The sequence below is a fragment of the Coffea eugenioides genome, chromosome 8 (genome assembly GCF_003713205.1).
Source record: "Coffea eugenioides isolate CCC68of chromosome 8, Ceug_1.0, whole genome shotgun sequence".
Taxonomy (NCBI): domain Eukaryota; kingdom Viridiplantae; phylum Streptophyta; class Magnoliopsida; order Gentianales; family Rubiaceae; genus Coffea; species Coffea eugenioides.
The window spans coordinates 44,706,934-44,722,250 of record NC_040042.1 but is presented as its reverse complement, the minus strand read 5'-3'; the positions used below and the strand labels follow the sequence as shown (position 1 = coordinate 44,722,250).

Sequence of the window (15,317 nt, the reverse complement as noted above, 5' to 3'; positions counted from 1 at the left end):
CCCGACGAAGTATCAATTAATCTTCTAGGATCGCAAAAAGGTAAGGGAAAAGACAAAGAACAATGCTTCAAAAAAAAAAAAAAGGACAAAGAACAAGAAAATCATGTCTAACACGCGTTAACCAAACAACAAAAATTGGGCCATTTGAGCAGACAAATCAAAAGCCCATTAGCTTAATGGACACTGACCTTCACAAAGAGGCTCGTCCGCAAGCCTAAGATAGAAATTTTAGTGGTTCCCATTACTTCAAGATACAGGACTTTTGTCATACGTGGGCCATGTCTGGTAAAATTACCGCCCTTCGTTGTCGGATCTGTGCTTTAAGTTGTCAAGTACACATTATCATGATTTCCCATTTAAATACATTAATTCATATTTTGTTGTATAATTCATTAAAGTTTCAACTCATCTTTAATGAGATTTCTCCCTGTCTCCCTCTTGGTTTCTTAAAAGAAATAACAATTTACTACTCAAATTTTAAAATATGAATTAGTTATACGAGGAATAGAGAAGCAGGTTATTGTTACAATAAGCCAATTAAAATTCATCTTGAAATCTTTACTTTAAATAGAAAAGTAAATAAATCTATTGCCAACTAGATACCGAATCAATATTTTTTGGGGTCGGATGCCCATCGGACACTGGTTAAAATATATTTGAAGTATTATATTTTTGAAAATGTAAAATTAATTGTAAAATGTAAATAAATATAAAGAAGAGTATGTATGATTAAATAGAGAAAATATATAAATGTAAGAGAGAATAATGCATATATACACAGTAGATTAGATGAATTTTAGATGTGTTAACATATGCTCATTAGAAAATCCCATATATTTTTTTAGATAATAGGCAATGTTAAGTGGTGTTTGTAAATGAGTTTCTCTAACGGTCCCATTAAGCACTCGTTGAAATTATTATAGAAAAGATGATGGCTTAGATGGCATGGGTAAGTGAATGTAAATGAAAGATTTCAGTTCAAAATCACTCACTTATACTAAAAAATAAAAATACTAGTTATTATCTTCTCTTACATTTATATATTTTTCCTAATTAATCATTGCTTTCCAAAATTTTAACACCTGAAATATATTTTAACGAGAACACTCGTTAAACAGACCTTATTTAGATAGCTTGTTATATGAAAAACTTTTTTTTTTTTGTTTATATTATAAATACGTTATTTCGATCATCCTTTTTTTATGCCATATAATTCAAAATTCAAAAAGTGTAGACTATTGTTTCAAAAAGAATTCTAAATTATCTTCTATCTAAACATATTTGTCTAATTTGAGAGGCATTAATATGTTCGGGAGTCTGATTCTTTATGAAATTTGTAACAAGGGATGTAAGCGTGAAATACTCTCCATGATTCATCTGAAAAATTAAATCTAACGGCCAAAATTGAATATTCGTACCCCACCTGATTTCAACGGCTAAGATTGTCACCTCCCTCCTCTGGTCCTCTTCATTGAAAAATCTCCCATCCTGTCCCCTTTGTCTAACGCCCCCCACTACAGCACTCATACTAATAGAAAAAAAGCCCTAATTTTCAAAATTCCCAAATTTTCCTCTCCGAATTTACTCGTTTTATTAACCAGTCCACATTAATTCAGTAATTTTCTATCGCCAATAATGAGAGGAACGAAACGTTTCGCCGCCTCCGACTTGAATCCATTACCCAATGATTCAGTAAGTTGTATTGGAGTTTTTTATTTTCCTTTTTCCCCTCCTTTTCTTTTATGTTTTGAAGTACATTTTTTCGAATAACCACGGCATTTTTAGTTCAAGCTTACGTGCAATTTTATACAGGAATATGTGTTGGAAGCATTGATTATAGTGGAATTCCTTTTTAGCTTTTTGATTTTATTGAAATTGTTGATTATGCTTCTAATTGCACATATTTGTGGACATGAGCTGTGAAAAAGTGACCTTTTTGAAGGATTTTTCAGTCAGAGGCTTACTAATATAATGTAAACTTCTGAGAAAATTGAGTATTTGTTTTTCAAGTAAAATAATTTGCTTAAAAGGAAGGAAAAGTATATAGCTGTTTGTTGGATTTATGGAACTATTTTCTTGCAATTGAGCAGAAAATGAACTTTATTTTGTTTCTGAAAACTGAGAGAGATTGTTTTTTTTTTTATACATGATTGATGCTTTTTTATTTTTGTGAATATTGGATGTAGATTCTGAGTAAAAGAATACTGGCTGGGTCATCCCTTGATACTCAAAGGGCTGAGCCATCTCAACGGCAAATAATGACAGCTAGTCCACCATTGGATATGCAGAGAGCAGAATCATCTAGACAGCATGTGAGAGCACTCAACAAGCAATTCGCGAGGTCTTCTTTCTTTAGATAAACTTTCACTTTAAGTTGCTTGTAGTTATATATACATTGAGAGTCCAATTTCAAATTCTGGAAATACTACTTCTGCAGGCAGTAAATGCCAGCTATATTTTTCTCCTGAGGGAAGCAGTTTTTTGTTTTTACTCCTTTTTATTCTTGTTAGTAATTACTCTTCCCAGCATTCTAGATAATAAATTCCTTGTTGATATTTGAAGTCTCTATGGTAGTGGTAGCAAGAGTTAAATTATTTGTTCACAACAGCCTTGGGTCACCATACATGCCTTTTGGTATTGTTGATTATGGGAAAAATTCTGAACCGGAGCAGCTGTAGTTGTGCTGGTGGAGATTAAACCACATGACCAACATTGTGCTTTATTCTTATTGGTACTTAAATTTGGAGCACCTGGTCTTCTGGCAATCCATATACCGTTGTCTACATTTTTTTTCATGCATACTTGCTTCCGGTGCCATGTGAAAGTTAGGTTGATTTTTTCTGTGCAGTTGGATCCAGACACAATTAGAGAAGCACCCAGATGAACTTTGGGAAGATGGAGTTCAGGACTATCTGAATCATTCTAAAACCATTATGGTAATAGTCACCACGTCCATTCAATGAAGTTGAAATTCTTCATCATTGTTCATGATACATGAAGTTGTTCTTGATGTCAACTCATTGCTAGGAAGGTTTTCCACTGTATTTATGCGTCAATGGATTCAATATTTACACAGAAACAAGTTTTAAACAGAGCTTTATTTTATTCTACTAGTCGATAAAATCGAGCAGTAGTTTTGGCATCAGGATTTTATGGTTTATAGGTCTCTTTAGAGTTGGCTATTCACAGTTTCCATCTTTAACACAGATGTTTGCCATGATAGGCCTATACCTAGTTGTATTTGGTCAAATCAGCTGTCTACTTGTGGAATTGAGAATCACTTTATATTCTTAGAATTGCTGCAAATCACTGTGATTTGATATAAAGGCTGTTTTGATGGTCCATATTACTCTGTTAAATAGGAAAATGAAGTCTTACTGTAGAAACTTCCAAGTCTAGATAGTTTTTCTTTCATATTTTAGCTGTTAACTTCTCCAATACCTATTGATTGCAGGAGAAATTCGATGATGTTGTCAGCTGGCTGAAAGCGAATGCTGCAAAAGCTGAAAACAACTCTATCACTGGTTTGGATACCATTCAGAAAAAACCTGTATCTGAAAGCAAAGAACAAGCCAATAACTTTTTATTTGGAAAACCTGGGATCCCTCCAGCTAGTACAACTGCAAGCTTTGGAACATCTTGGGGTTCTGGACCAGTCTTTAACAATAGCAGTCCTTTTTCTTTTGGTAGGCAGTTCTTTGGAGCATCTTTGACGGATAATAATCATATAAAGGGAGAACTATGTATATCATCATTGACGAATGCTTTTGCTGAGCTCACAGATTAATAAATTTTAATATTTGTTTCTTGTTTGAAAATTCAGGTGGTTCTTTTGGTAGTAAAATTTTGATGTTGATTTATTTTAGTTTTGGAACAACTAGTATTAGTTGTTGTGTATAACAAGCAAATTGAAACTAAGAGGGAACAACATAGTGGAGTTGTAGGTAGGTCAAAGGTGAGTGGATAAGAACTGTTATTTGGTTTGAGAACAGTTAGTTTAAAAGGAAATTAAAATGATTTGGAAGTTAATTATTCATCTCTTCTTACTCTTCTGGGGTGAAACTCTGGAAGTGATAGCACCAGTGGAAATGAACAGTGGTTACAATAGTTATTAACCATGTCACTGAAGACAAGATTTGAATTGTTAATGCACAAAGACACCTCAGAAATTAGATATTGCTGTTGATTGTGTTGTCTGTCTTGTGGGATTCAGTTCTGTAAATTAGGATACTTCAGGAGAAATTTGATCAAAGTTTGATCTGTATGGACAGCCAGTCCAAGGAAGTTGCTGCATGGGGGTAGAGTTGGCCTAGGGCCTAATCGACCGCTTGATTTGCACCCAGATCGAGCTGGTTGGTCGTAAAGAATGCTTCAGACTTATCATAGCCAAGTGATATTGAAGAGTTGATCTAGAGTGAACTGAGAGAGAAGAAGAACTTCTTGTTTATGTTTTTTGGAAGAAAATTTCAAACACAAATAATGCATTGATATTTACGAATGCTATCTTTGCCCGGATGCACCTTTAGATTTGCATTTCTCATCCATTAAATATGATTGTATTTATGGAATGAATGAGAGCCATGACTGATAATAGCTATATGACCATTTAATAAGTTGCTTAAGATTGAAAATTCACTTCCCCTTGTTTTGGAATTTGAGAAGAAGAAATTCAACCTGGATTGCCAAGTACTGTAATTTTAACTCATTTGAACTTTTATCTTTTATAATCTTAATCGGCATCAAAATTCCTCTCCTTCCATTGTAGTTATATGTTTCATATACAAGTATCAAGCGTTTTTCTGTTGTGAGAGAATTTGTTGCAATTTTCTCATTCTATGTTGATGAAAACTTGTCTTAGTAGTAAATATTAGCTTCAATGGGTCAATTTGAAAGCATTAGTTCCTGAGTGGAACCACTCTTAATTATAAATCTATTGGCAAACAATCTGATTGTTGTTCCAACACCTTCTTGCTTTATTTTTGTAATTTTAAGAAACACAGTATGATGATTTTGCATACTTTTAGCTGCTTTCCTGCTATTGAACTAAATTTATGTTAAGTAACTATATTTTGAAATGATGTTTTTTCCCCTTTTTTTTCCAGGAATTCAAGGTTCTGTTGGAAACAAATATTCAGTTTCCATGAACAACGATGCTTCAAATGACACAGTTGAGGGTACACATAGGATGTACTTTCCTTCAGTTAATAGTAATTAATCTCAGTGTTAAAATCATGTGGTGTCACTCTTTCTTCTTGTGCTTTTTGGCACATAATATTTAAAATGGTGATATGTTGTTTGTTTAAAACGTGTCTGAGTTTCACTTGGTCCTATTATTTTCTGGGGGTTCTTCTGGTCGTTACATATTTCTCTAGGTCTAAGTTTTAACCTTAGTATGTTGAAGGTTGATTTTCATGCTTTAGCAAATTGTTCATGGAGTTTTTGTGCTTTTAAATAATCTTCATAATAATTATGTTACTGATATCGACCATGAGTTGCGATGGGTGTTTTCTTGTCTGGTTACTCAATTGTTTGAGTTTGAATCATAATATATTGAACATCATTGACTATGCTAACAAGGTGGAAGGTTTATGGATGATGAAATGCTGTTTCATGCATTTAGGTGGGAGAATTTCTGATATCATGTAACTTGTTTGTTAATCTTTGAGGGTTACACTGTTGTTTTGGAAATTTTTTTCCATCCTTTGTCTTATTGGGTTGTGACATGGGTTTTCTTCTTTTCATTCAATGACCATGGGCCCATAGTTCCTTGATATCAAGTCAGTTTTAATGCTGCCTGTAGCTTTTCTGGATTTTCTAGTACTTCTTTTAAATGCATTTTTAGTAAAATGAGGTGTCAAGTATCACAGTATTTGGAATCCCATATCTCACCTGTGAAAACTTCTGCAGATACAAGATTAGTGTCCTGTTATTATTTTGTCAGAGAACGAGATTTTTTCAACTTGACTTTCACTGAAGTATGTATTGTTTGTTTCTTTTTATTGTTTCATTGGATTACAGAAGAGGATGTGGAGCAGCCTAGCAGTCCATCTGTGAAGAAGACTGAAGAGGAAGGAATCATTGTGGTTCATGAAGTTAATTGTAAAGTATATGTCAAGGTAATGAACTTTCTGCTGGAAAACAGTTAACAAAAAGGGAATTTGAACAAATTTTGAGTAGATGCAGACATATCCTCTATCTCTAGCACTGAGTCACTGCACTTCATGGACATTTTTCATAACAGAACTGATTTATTCTTTTGACTGTTGAGTTGTTGTTTTTTGTTAAATATGTTAGCAACAGTGATGCTGCCAATTTCGTACATGTTACTGTAGTTGAGCTGTTGCATTAAAGGACTTGTGTTCTATACACTATTTTTTGACGTGTTACTATGAAAGAAAAACTAATTCTTGATAGCCATGTAACTTGAGTTTTTGCATCTAGGCTATTCATGCTCTTTTCATACCTGATCTAAGTTCCTCTTTAATAGAATTTAGTCCTGGTACAAAGGTTCTCCTATTGATGAGCGTCTTTTGCAGCACATGTCAGGGGACTGAAGTATGTCACATATTTCAGTTTATCTTTTGGTGCTTGTTCTACGTCATTCAATTACATGCCAGAATTTAGGCTGTATAGTAGTATATTACATCTGTTGCATACTCAACCTGGTAGTTTTACTATTTCTTTATGTCCAGTCCAGTGACCCAACTGACAAAGATGCATGGAAGGATAAGGGCTCGGGGCAACTTTCTATCAAATGTAAAGAGGGTGTTGATAAGGGTACCAGAGAATCCAAGCCAATTATTGTTGTACGAAATGAAGTAGGTCCTCTTATCATACACTTTATTCTACAGCTATGATCCTGACCAGACTGGAAATCAGTTTTGTTTTGTGGAAGAAATCTTAAGATATACTGACAGACCAACGTGCTAAGCATTAGGTTTAATTAGGTTGAGATCCATTATAGTGTTTATAGCGTTTTTATAAGCTCTTTAAAATGGTTAGGACATTCTATAATTGCATCTTGATATGACAGATATGGTGTTACTCTTTGAACTGATTGAGCTTAGATCTCAAGATTCTGCATCTATAATCGTTTCCTTGGCTTCAGGTTGGGAAGGTGTTGCTCAATGCATCATTATATACTGGCATCAAGACCAATTTGCAGAGGCGCTCTATTATTGCTATATTTCATACTTTGGTAATGCTTCCTTATGCATTATTGTTTTTCCGTCGCAAAATAGTCGCTTCAATTGCTTTTGTCCCATCTACTTTGTAGGTTGGAATTGCAGCCCTATCATAAATTGCTCTCTGTTATCTTCAGGATTGTTGACATAACTGGCTTTGTCTCGGAAACCATGGAATTGACCTTATATAAGTAATATGTATCACCATGGATCCATTTCTCTGTCTTCTGTGCAGGCTGGCAGGTGCATCAAAGAACATGTGATTGTTCTGGCTGTAGCTTTTTGACGCATTTGATTGTTTATTGCATCCTTGCTATGCCATATTTATCCCATTAATTCACCAGTTATCCCATTTCGCCTTGGGGATAAAAGAAAAGGAAATTGAAGTTCTTTGCCCTCTAGGTTTATGTCTGTTACAGTATTTACTAAAAAGTGTGCTCCATTTCATTACTGATACTAATCTATGATGATTCAGTAGCTCTGCTTGGATATGCAAGGTGTCTTTCATGTGAGTAGACCTGTTGGTGTTTTGCGGTTTCATATGAAACTCTCTAATCAGTGAATTGATGTCTGTAGGCTGATGGTGACAACAAAGAGACCGTTGTTGCACAGACATTCTTGATAAGAACTAAGACTGACGAGGAACGCGATCAATTGGCTGAGGTTATTAAAGAATATGCTCCTGCAGCATGAAGGTTGAGTTGGAAACTGCATAGATGGATCATCTTGTTGTACAAACTATCTGAGCGTTTACGAGTCGTGCTTGGATATTCTTTCTCTATTTATTTGTTTTCCAAGATTTGTGGTCGGGGAATGGCATCAAAATTTAGCCGATCGCTTTTATCGGAAATTTAGGTACAGAAAGCTTTATCTGTAATTTGAGGAAAATTCCAATGTATAACAGTAGTGTTATATAGAGGAGAAACAATACATGCCCCGTTTAACAATAATTTAAGGCTGTGCTTGCATTGGAAGATCGTTCAAAAACAAGTGTTTGAAATACAATATTACAGTAATATACAATCTTAAAATATTATCAACGATATATAATTCATACAATCTCAAAGGTTATTTATCAAAAACGAAATTGAAAAAATATGATCAATGCTGTAACATTTTCTTTGCCTAAATAATGCGGACCCTAAATTATTTGCGTCTTTAATAGTAGTATCCTCTGTTAACGGTAATTTAATTTTATTGAAGACAAACACTTTTCCTCGCCTTTCCTATGTTTCTGTAGTTATTGGAAAACTTACCAATGTTGATTTGCGGAAACATTTGAAAGGTTTCTGGATATTGCTCAAGGACCGCAGTCAATCTTTGTCACCCTTAGTTGAATAAGTGGGAAACAGGTCATCCGGTAGTCTATATTTATCTAGAACTAAAAAGCAATGATCCGCATCCAAGGCGTTTGTAGTCCAACGGTTAGGATAATTGCCTTCCAAGCAATAGACCCGGGTTCGACTCCCGGCAGACGCAATCCCATTTCCATTTCTCTTTTGGCCAATTCCCTTCAATTTATGCGAGTTTTACCATGTTCCCTTCTGTTAAGCAAGACCACGGTGATGTTCAATAGCGGCCAGCTCGAGATTGGACACAAAGTTCGAATCTCACGTTCCAGATTAATTGCTTAAATAGTTTGAGCCATGATTTTTAAACAGGTGGCTGGCTAAAATGGTTTTTCTTTTGCGGTTTCAACAAGTCAAACTTGCACTGGTAGGATTTCGGTGTTTGAGTGGAGCAATCCTAGAATTCCTCGTCTTTTTCCATTGCTTGCAATATTTTGACCTTTTACATTGCTACACAATCAAAATATAAATCATCAGGCTAACCGATTTATATTCGCAAAGCTGAGAACCAAGAAAGGGTCATTACACAGGCAGAAATTCTGCAAATGCACATTGAGTCCATTTAACGCAGAGCTGACTTTCTTTTAAGTGACTCCTCCAGCCTTGAATACTCTAGCATACCAGCGATGATCTCAATGCAGCCGCACTCGGAAGATGTGTGCACGATGCCCAGCGGATGACTGATTCACTGGCCATGAGATCCAGCTGATCAAGTTCACCAAGACCGATTGTGTGATTCCTTTTGCTTGAAATCTTTGATCCATTAGCCACTCCTCCCCTTCGAAATTCTGTTCTGTGCTCCATTTCACTCAACTTGTGTCTGATGGGCTGTGAAGGATCCGGAGAGAAGGATAGTTGTACCAAACCTGAACCTGCATGTTCAATGAAACCATACTCTTTTCAAGTCAACAGGTAGAAAATGCAGTTGTCAGCCCCAGCTAAAAAGCTACATGAATATTCCCCTTTAAATGTCAATGTCAATGACTCAGGAATTGTTATGCAAGTCTTTAAAAAAGAATAATCTTCTAAATACAGCCTTCGAAACATCCAAACATATTCATTTTATCTATTGCATGCTTCGAGAGAAATTAAGGTTATTAGCAGCAGCATCTGGTGACTTTTTGGCACATTTACATAAATGAGGAGGGTTGGTTCATTCTTTGTTAACCATATCATGACACGAGTGAAAACACAAATACCTTCATCTATCATGGATGCTTTTGCCTTCAAGCTTGAATTAATGCTCCCATCAATCACGGTGCTCGGACTAAAGAAGGTAAAACTTGGCATCGAGGAAAGTGGGGATGAGAAACCATCAAAAGAGTAGCCTCCTGATGTTGAACAAGGTGACTGGTCGATCAGGAAAGATGAAAAGGACGATCTGCAGGTGAATGCTGGAGAATTTTCCACTTTACTACAATCAATGGCAGGTGATTCGTCACCAAAGCTGTAGTCCTGGTTCCTAACAATCGATGGAGTTGAGAAAGAATAATTATCCACTTCCAATAGTGAAAAACTGGCAGTATCCGTCATGTTTAGTTCTTCAGGTTCCTCTGGCAGATCATTAATCCAGGAATGAGCTGCAAAAGATGGTATCATTACCGCCAAATCCCGAAAATAGTCATCTTGCCTAGCACCTAAAACTTGGCATTTTTATAGGTTTAACTGTTTCAGCTCTAAGCACAACCATATTCAGTAGTATGGAATCAGTTATAAGAAGGCTATTGAACAGAACTTCGATTGATATTTTAAGATGACCACAGAACAAAATGACAAAAGATTGAAACTAACTAATTCATCATGATCTAGCTTATATAATCTGGATGTGTTTGGTGACTCATTCAGATGCAATACTCAGTTCATCCTGTACTTTTTGTCCCAAATTTCCACTTCTTAAAAGAAGTCATCAACATCCATGCAGCCAGGCAACATAGATGTATCTAAGTGAATATGACTACGAGCAACCAAGGAAAATTGCGTCATTGCAAACAACTTGATTAAGATACAGGCAAACGAAACCAAATCTTGATACAAATGAAGACTTATAAATTCACCACACCTAGAACATCTGCAGCACTGAACCTTTTGGAAGGGTCGAGACAGAGCATCCCAACGATCAAGTCCTTGGCAGCTTCAGATATTCGATGCCAAGTAAAAGGATGAAATTGCAAATCTGCTGCTCTAACAGCATCAAAAATTTCTGACTTGGTCTTACCCCAAAAAGGAGGCATTCCACTAAGCAGGATGTAAAGAATAACGCCAGCACTCCACACATCAGCTGCCTGGTTATAACCTCCTGCTAATACTTCAGGAGCTATATAAAATGGACTGCCAACTGTTCCATGCAATTTCTGCCCTGTTAATAGACATACTTAAGTTCATGAAGTAGTCAAGATGTAGATAAGAGAAAACCCCCTGTCAGAAAAAGTAAGACTTTGCCTCCACATTCCCGCATTTTCACATCTGTGGAGAATAGATTACTAAACTACAGAAGCAAAACAACAAAGACAAGAACATAAAACTTACTAGGTCTAATATATGTGGCAAGACCAAAGTCTGCTAACTTGATCGGTGATAACAATGATTTTGAGACTAAAAGAATGTTTTCTGGTTTCAAATCTCTATGGATGATACCATTTTCATGGCAGAATGTAACCACTTGCATCAATTGCTTAAAGAGAGTACGTGCTTCATGCTCAGAGAATCTCCCATGTTTCTCAATCTGATGGAACAGCTCCCCACCAGCACAAAGCTCCATTAGAAGATGCACATAATCCTCCTCCTCATAAACAGCCTTGAGATCCACAACATTTGGATGCCCAGATAATTTTGTCATGATTTCTATCTCAAGCTTGACACTGCGAACATCATCTTGTGTCACCAATCTCTCTTTCGCAATGGACTTGCAAGCCAAAACTTCACCTGTCAACTTATCTGAGCATGCCCTAATTATGCCAAATTTGCCCCATCCCAGTTGATCTCCAAGAACATACCGATCAGTAAAATTTGAGGCGTGGTTAGTATCCAAAATCGGTTCTGTCAAGTTCACGGCCCCATAACAGTTGCAGCTTCTAGTAACTGATTTCCTATTAGTATTATCACTCTCTATTAATTCCATAAGAGGCTCAATTTTTCCAGTTGGACTCGCCAATCAAATAATGCGCCAGCTTTTGCAAAATCATATCCTCCCACGCTCCAAGCGGATCCTTAAAACATTGGGATCTGGGAAGCTCAGGTCCTTTGTGGGCGTCATATCATTCCAAAGACATTTACAAAAAAGTCCCATCCATTTAAAGACCTAAGGTAGCTTCACATAAATCAGAGATTACTCAAAAAGACTTGAACTTTATCTTCCCCTCAAAACACCTGTGGATAATTAAAAAGAATTAAGTACGAATTTCCTCTTTTCAATTGTGGTGAATGTTTCAAGTTCTACATAAACATGCTTGTTCATCCCTCCTTTCATCTCTTCATTTTCTTATCATTTTCCTGGCCGGGTAAAGGGAGGATTGGGAACAAACCTTTCCTCCAGATAGACTAGCAGATCAACAATAGAATTCAAACACAGGCAACAAGTCCAGAAAACAAGAAATCCCATAAAATTCACACAGGTGTTTAGTAGTATCAAAGACAACTGAGTGAACTTTCATGCAAAACTCGAGACTTTTACTCATCCCAAGCAAATCCCATCGTGATCCACAAAAGCGTTAACTACAAAACCACAATTCTAGCGAAAAAAGAAGAGTTCAAAGTCCTTAAACATAAACAGAAGTCCAAAATTCAGCTAGATTTATGCGGAAGCATTACTAATCCCGAAAACAAAAACCACCCACATTATCAGTTGACTTGAAGTATAATAATCAACTTGTACATGAAGAAATAGTGAAAGAAGGAACCTGCTCAGAGATGCAGTGGGGAAGAAGAAGAAGAAGAACAAGACCGTTGTAATGTAGGCTTGCAGCAGCAAAGGCTTCTAAAAGTCCACACCTTGTCTTTGATTTTTCTAATTCTTTTCCCCTCTTCTTTTCCAGGTTAAATCCCAGTTCAAATGCTCTATTACACTCACTGGTAACTGGGACAGCCGGTCACTTCACCAGGAAACTCCCTTTTATGCACAAATTCTCAAAAAAATCTCATTAAATAGTTAAAAGATTAGTTATTATTAGGGCAAATTATCCAATTGGCCCTTGAACTCTTTGTCTAAGGAAAAATAAGCCCTTCATCTATTTTTTGTTGACTTTAAGCCCTCGAACTTGTAAAATTGGGCACCCGTGACCCTTTTACCCAGTTTCTCCGGTTTTGCAACCGGAAGGTCAATCACACGAATGTCAGTGTGCTTTTTCAAAGGGCATTTTTGTCAGCATTTTCTAAGCAAAAAGGGGCAACTTCTCCTTCTTCCCTCCATCTAACCTAACCCAACCGCTAACTTATTCAACAAATGAATTGCAAAGGGAAGAGAGAGAAGTCTGCAAAGAAACAAAAAAAGGGAAGAAGGTAAAATCTTTGTGAAGGGAAGGAAAAAATAGGAAGCAGAGGGCTGCGATATTTTCGCATTTTTTTCTTAGTTATTGTAACAGATACAAATTTCCACCAGGTAAACTCGGGTTCCCAATCATTGGAGAGACACTCCAATTTTTCTCAAGTGGCCCAGAAAAATTTTTTCGTACAAGAATGGAAAAATACTCAGAAGAAGTATTCGCAACTTTACTATTCGAAGATAAAAGAAATGCTAAACCCAAAAGTGCCATCTTGCGGCGGATGAATTTACGAAACGCAGCATCGCAGGCGGGCGTGCGTTCGTTGGTTGGTTATCAAAGATACAAATACTACTACGCATTCTGGTCAGCCTCATTTTCTCCTACTCAGTCTTACACAGCCCTCCCCCTCCATTAATCCTTTGGTTGAGGACTAAGAAGTAAGACTTGGATGGTTCCTTTGCTAATAGCGATGCAACTTTCTGTGGTGGTCTTACACCGTTATTGCTGCTGGTGGTCTCTTTCTTGTCTAGCTCTTTTGCCTGCACATTTACCGTAGCAAACTACTGCCCCTTCACTATATGGCCCGGTACATTAGCCGGTTCAGAGACGCCGCAGCTCCCAACCACCGGATTCCAACTGCAATCGGGGCAAAGCCTGAGAATCCCAGCTGTCTCGGGGTGGTCAGGTCGCATTTGGGGAAGAACTGGGTGCACATTCGATGCATCGGGCGTGGGGTCCTGTCAAACAGGGGACTGCGGGGGAAGGCTGGAATGCGACGGCATGGGTGCAACACCTTCTGCCTCGCTCTTCGAGATAACCCTCGGCGCTGGAGATGACAAGGATTTCTACGACGTCAGCATCGTCGACGGCTACAACCTGCCGCTCATTGCGGTGCCACTCTTTGCAGACTTCTCTCTCTTCCCTTTGCAATTCATTTGTTGAATAAGTTAGCGGTTGGGTTAGGTTAGATGGAGGGAAGAAGGTGGAGTTGCCCCTTTTTGCTTAGAAAATGCGGACAAAAATGCCCTTTGAAAAAGCACACTGATATTCGTGTGATTGACCTTCCGGTTGCAAGACCGGAGAAACTGGGTAAAAGGGTCACGGGTGCCCAATTTTACAAGTTCGAGGGCTTAAAGTCAACAAAAAATAGATGAAGGGCTTATTTTTACTTAGACAAAGAGTTCAAGGGCCAATTGGATAATTTGCCCTTATTATTATACCACCACTCATCTCTTTTCTTATCCTTTTCTAATAACAGTTTTCAGCAGATAATGCCCATATGCAAACATATTTGTTACCTGCAACTTCATGGATATATAACCATAGCCCTTGGAGCATAACCATGTATTAATATCTTGTAGAAATATGCATTTATTCACCAATGAGCAAAATGACAACTTTTGTTAAAGTATAATTAGCTTCAATAGAGCCATCAATTGCCATCACATGCAACTATTGTTGCATAACACATATAGACATACATGCTGTTTAATTATACTATTTAATCAAAAGCTTCACCTTCTTTCTTTTCTTTTTTTTTCTTTCCTTTTCTTCTTTCTTTTTGACAAAATTGAGCTCAAAATTCAATAATAACTATGATAAGTATAAACATTATATAAACAAAAATACGAGTATATTCAGCATTTGTAATATTCATTTAAATATAATAATGTATACATCACTTGTGTCGCCCTTTTTTTTTTTCTCAAGGTCTAATTATATAACATCATCATGGCCTCATGCATGCAGCAGGTGAGCAAATAACAATTCAAAAATCAATCATGATTGATAACCTATTCCATTTATGAAATGAATGGTACATGCATAGGAAGCTTCCCTCAATTGAATCTAGGTAAGTGAATCAGTAGGTAGCTCCTTCTCCATTCTCTCCATGTTGGGCACAAATGCCATGAAAGAAAGGCAAAGCTTGAAGTGTTAATGGTGGACCCTTAAGACATGGGGATTGCCACATGCTTTGTGGAGAGTGGCTGGTCTGGTGTAGACAACCATTAGAGGTGTGGCTGATTCAGATTGTCTAGTCCATTTAATTGTTTAGTAATTAATGTTAAGTTACTAGTTGTAGTGGTATTTAATTATTGCTTCAGGAAGAATTTTATGCTGGTAGCCAAGCATCCAAAGTACCAGCTGTTGTGTTTCATGGTCTCCTTAGCTGTATGGCGTTTTGCGTGTATTTTTTGCTTTCTTTTTGGAATATTTAAATGCACCCAACTCAAAGTGGGTTGGATTCTTTGATAAATAGTAGTAGTAATTTTTTTTTTTTTTTAAAAAGGGAAAAATCAAGTCGG

The 15,317-nt window shown here is 36.8% G+C and overlaps 3 protein-coding genes and 1 non-coding gene across 4 annotated transcripts; 3 read left to right on the top strand and 1 right to left on the bottom strand.

Moving 5' to 3' along the window:
• The first annotated feature begins 1,512 nt into the window (after positions 1 to 1,512).
• Positions 1,513 to 8,134, top strand: LOC113781622. The gene is made up of 9 exons (XM_027327584.1): positions 1,513 to 1,692; positions 2,187 to 2,341; positions 2,849 to 2,936; positions 3,455 to 3,686; positions 5,103 to 5,174; positions 6,019 to 6,116; positions 6,693 to 6,818; positions 7,109 to 7,198; positions 7,761 to 8,134. The coding sequence occupies exons 1-9, from the start codon at positions 1,636 to 1,638 to the stop codon at positions 7,875 to 7,877; spliced, it is 1,035 nt and encodes a 344-aa protein (XP_027183385.1). The 5' UTR covers positions 1,513 to 1,635; the 3' UTR covers positions 7,878 to 8,134.
• Positions 8,135 to 8,591: 457 nt separating this feature from the next.
• TRNAG-UCC lies at positions 8,592 to 8,663 on the top strand. Its single transcript has one exon. It is a non-coding gene; the product is annotated as a tRNA-Gly (tRNA).
• Positions 8,664 to 9,006: 343 nt separating this feature from the next.
• LOC113779101 (calcium-dependent protein kinase 26-like) lies at positions 9,007 to 12,511 on the bottom strand. The gene is made up of 5 exons (XM_027324540.1): positions 12,430 to 12,511; positions 11,060 to 11,899; positions 10,593 to 10,889; positions 9,733 to 10,113; positions 9,007 to 9,405 (listed from the first exon to the last, which is right to left on the bottom strand). Exons 2-5 carry the CDS (start codon positions 11,649 to 11,651, stop codon positions 9,146 to 9,148), a joined length of 1,530 nt encoding a protein of 509 aa, XP_027180341.1. The 5' UTR covers positions 11,652 to 11,899; positions 12,430 to 12,511; the 3' UTR covers positions 9,007 to 9,145.
• Positions 12,512 to 13,204: 693 nt separating this feature from the next.
• Positions 13,205 to 13,953, top strand: LOC113780879 (thaumatin-like protein 1a). The gene is made up of 2 exons (XM_027326659.1): positions 13,205 to 13,374; positions 13,479 to 13,953. The coding sequence occupies exons 1-2, from the start codon at positions 13,205 to 13,207 to the stop codon at positions 13,951 to 13,953; spliced, it is 645 nt and encodes a 214-aa protein (XP_027182460.1).
• Positions 13,954 to 15,317: the final 1,364 nt, after the last annotated feature.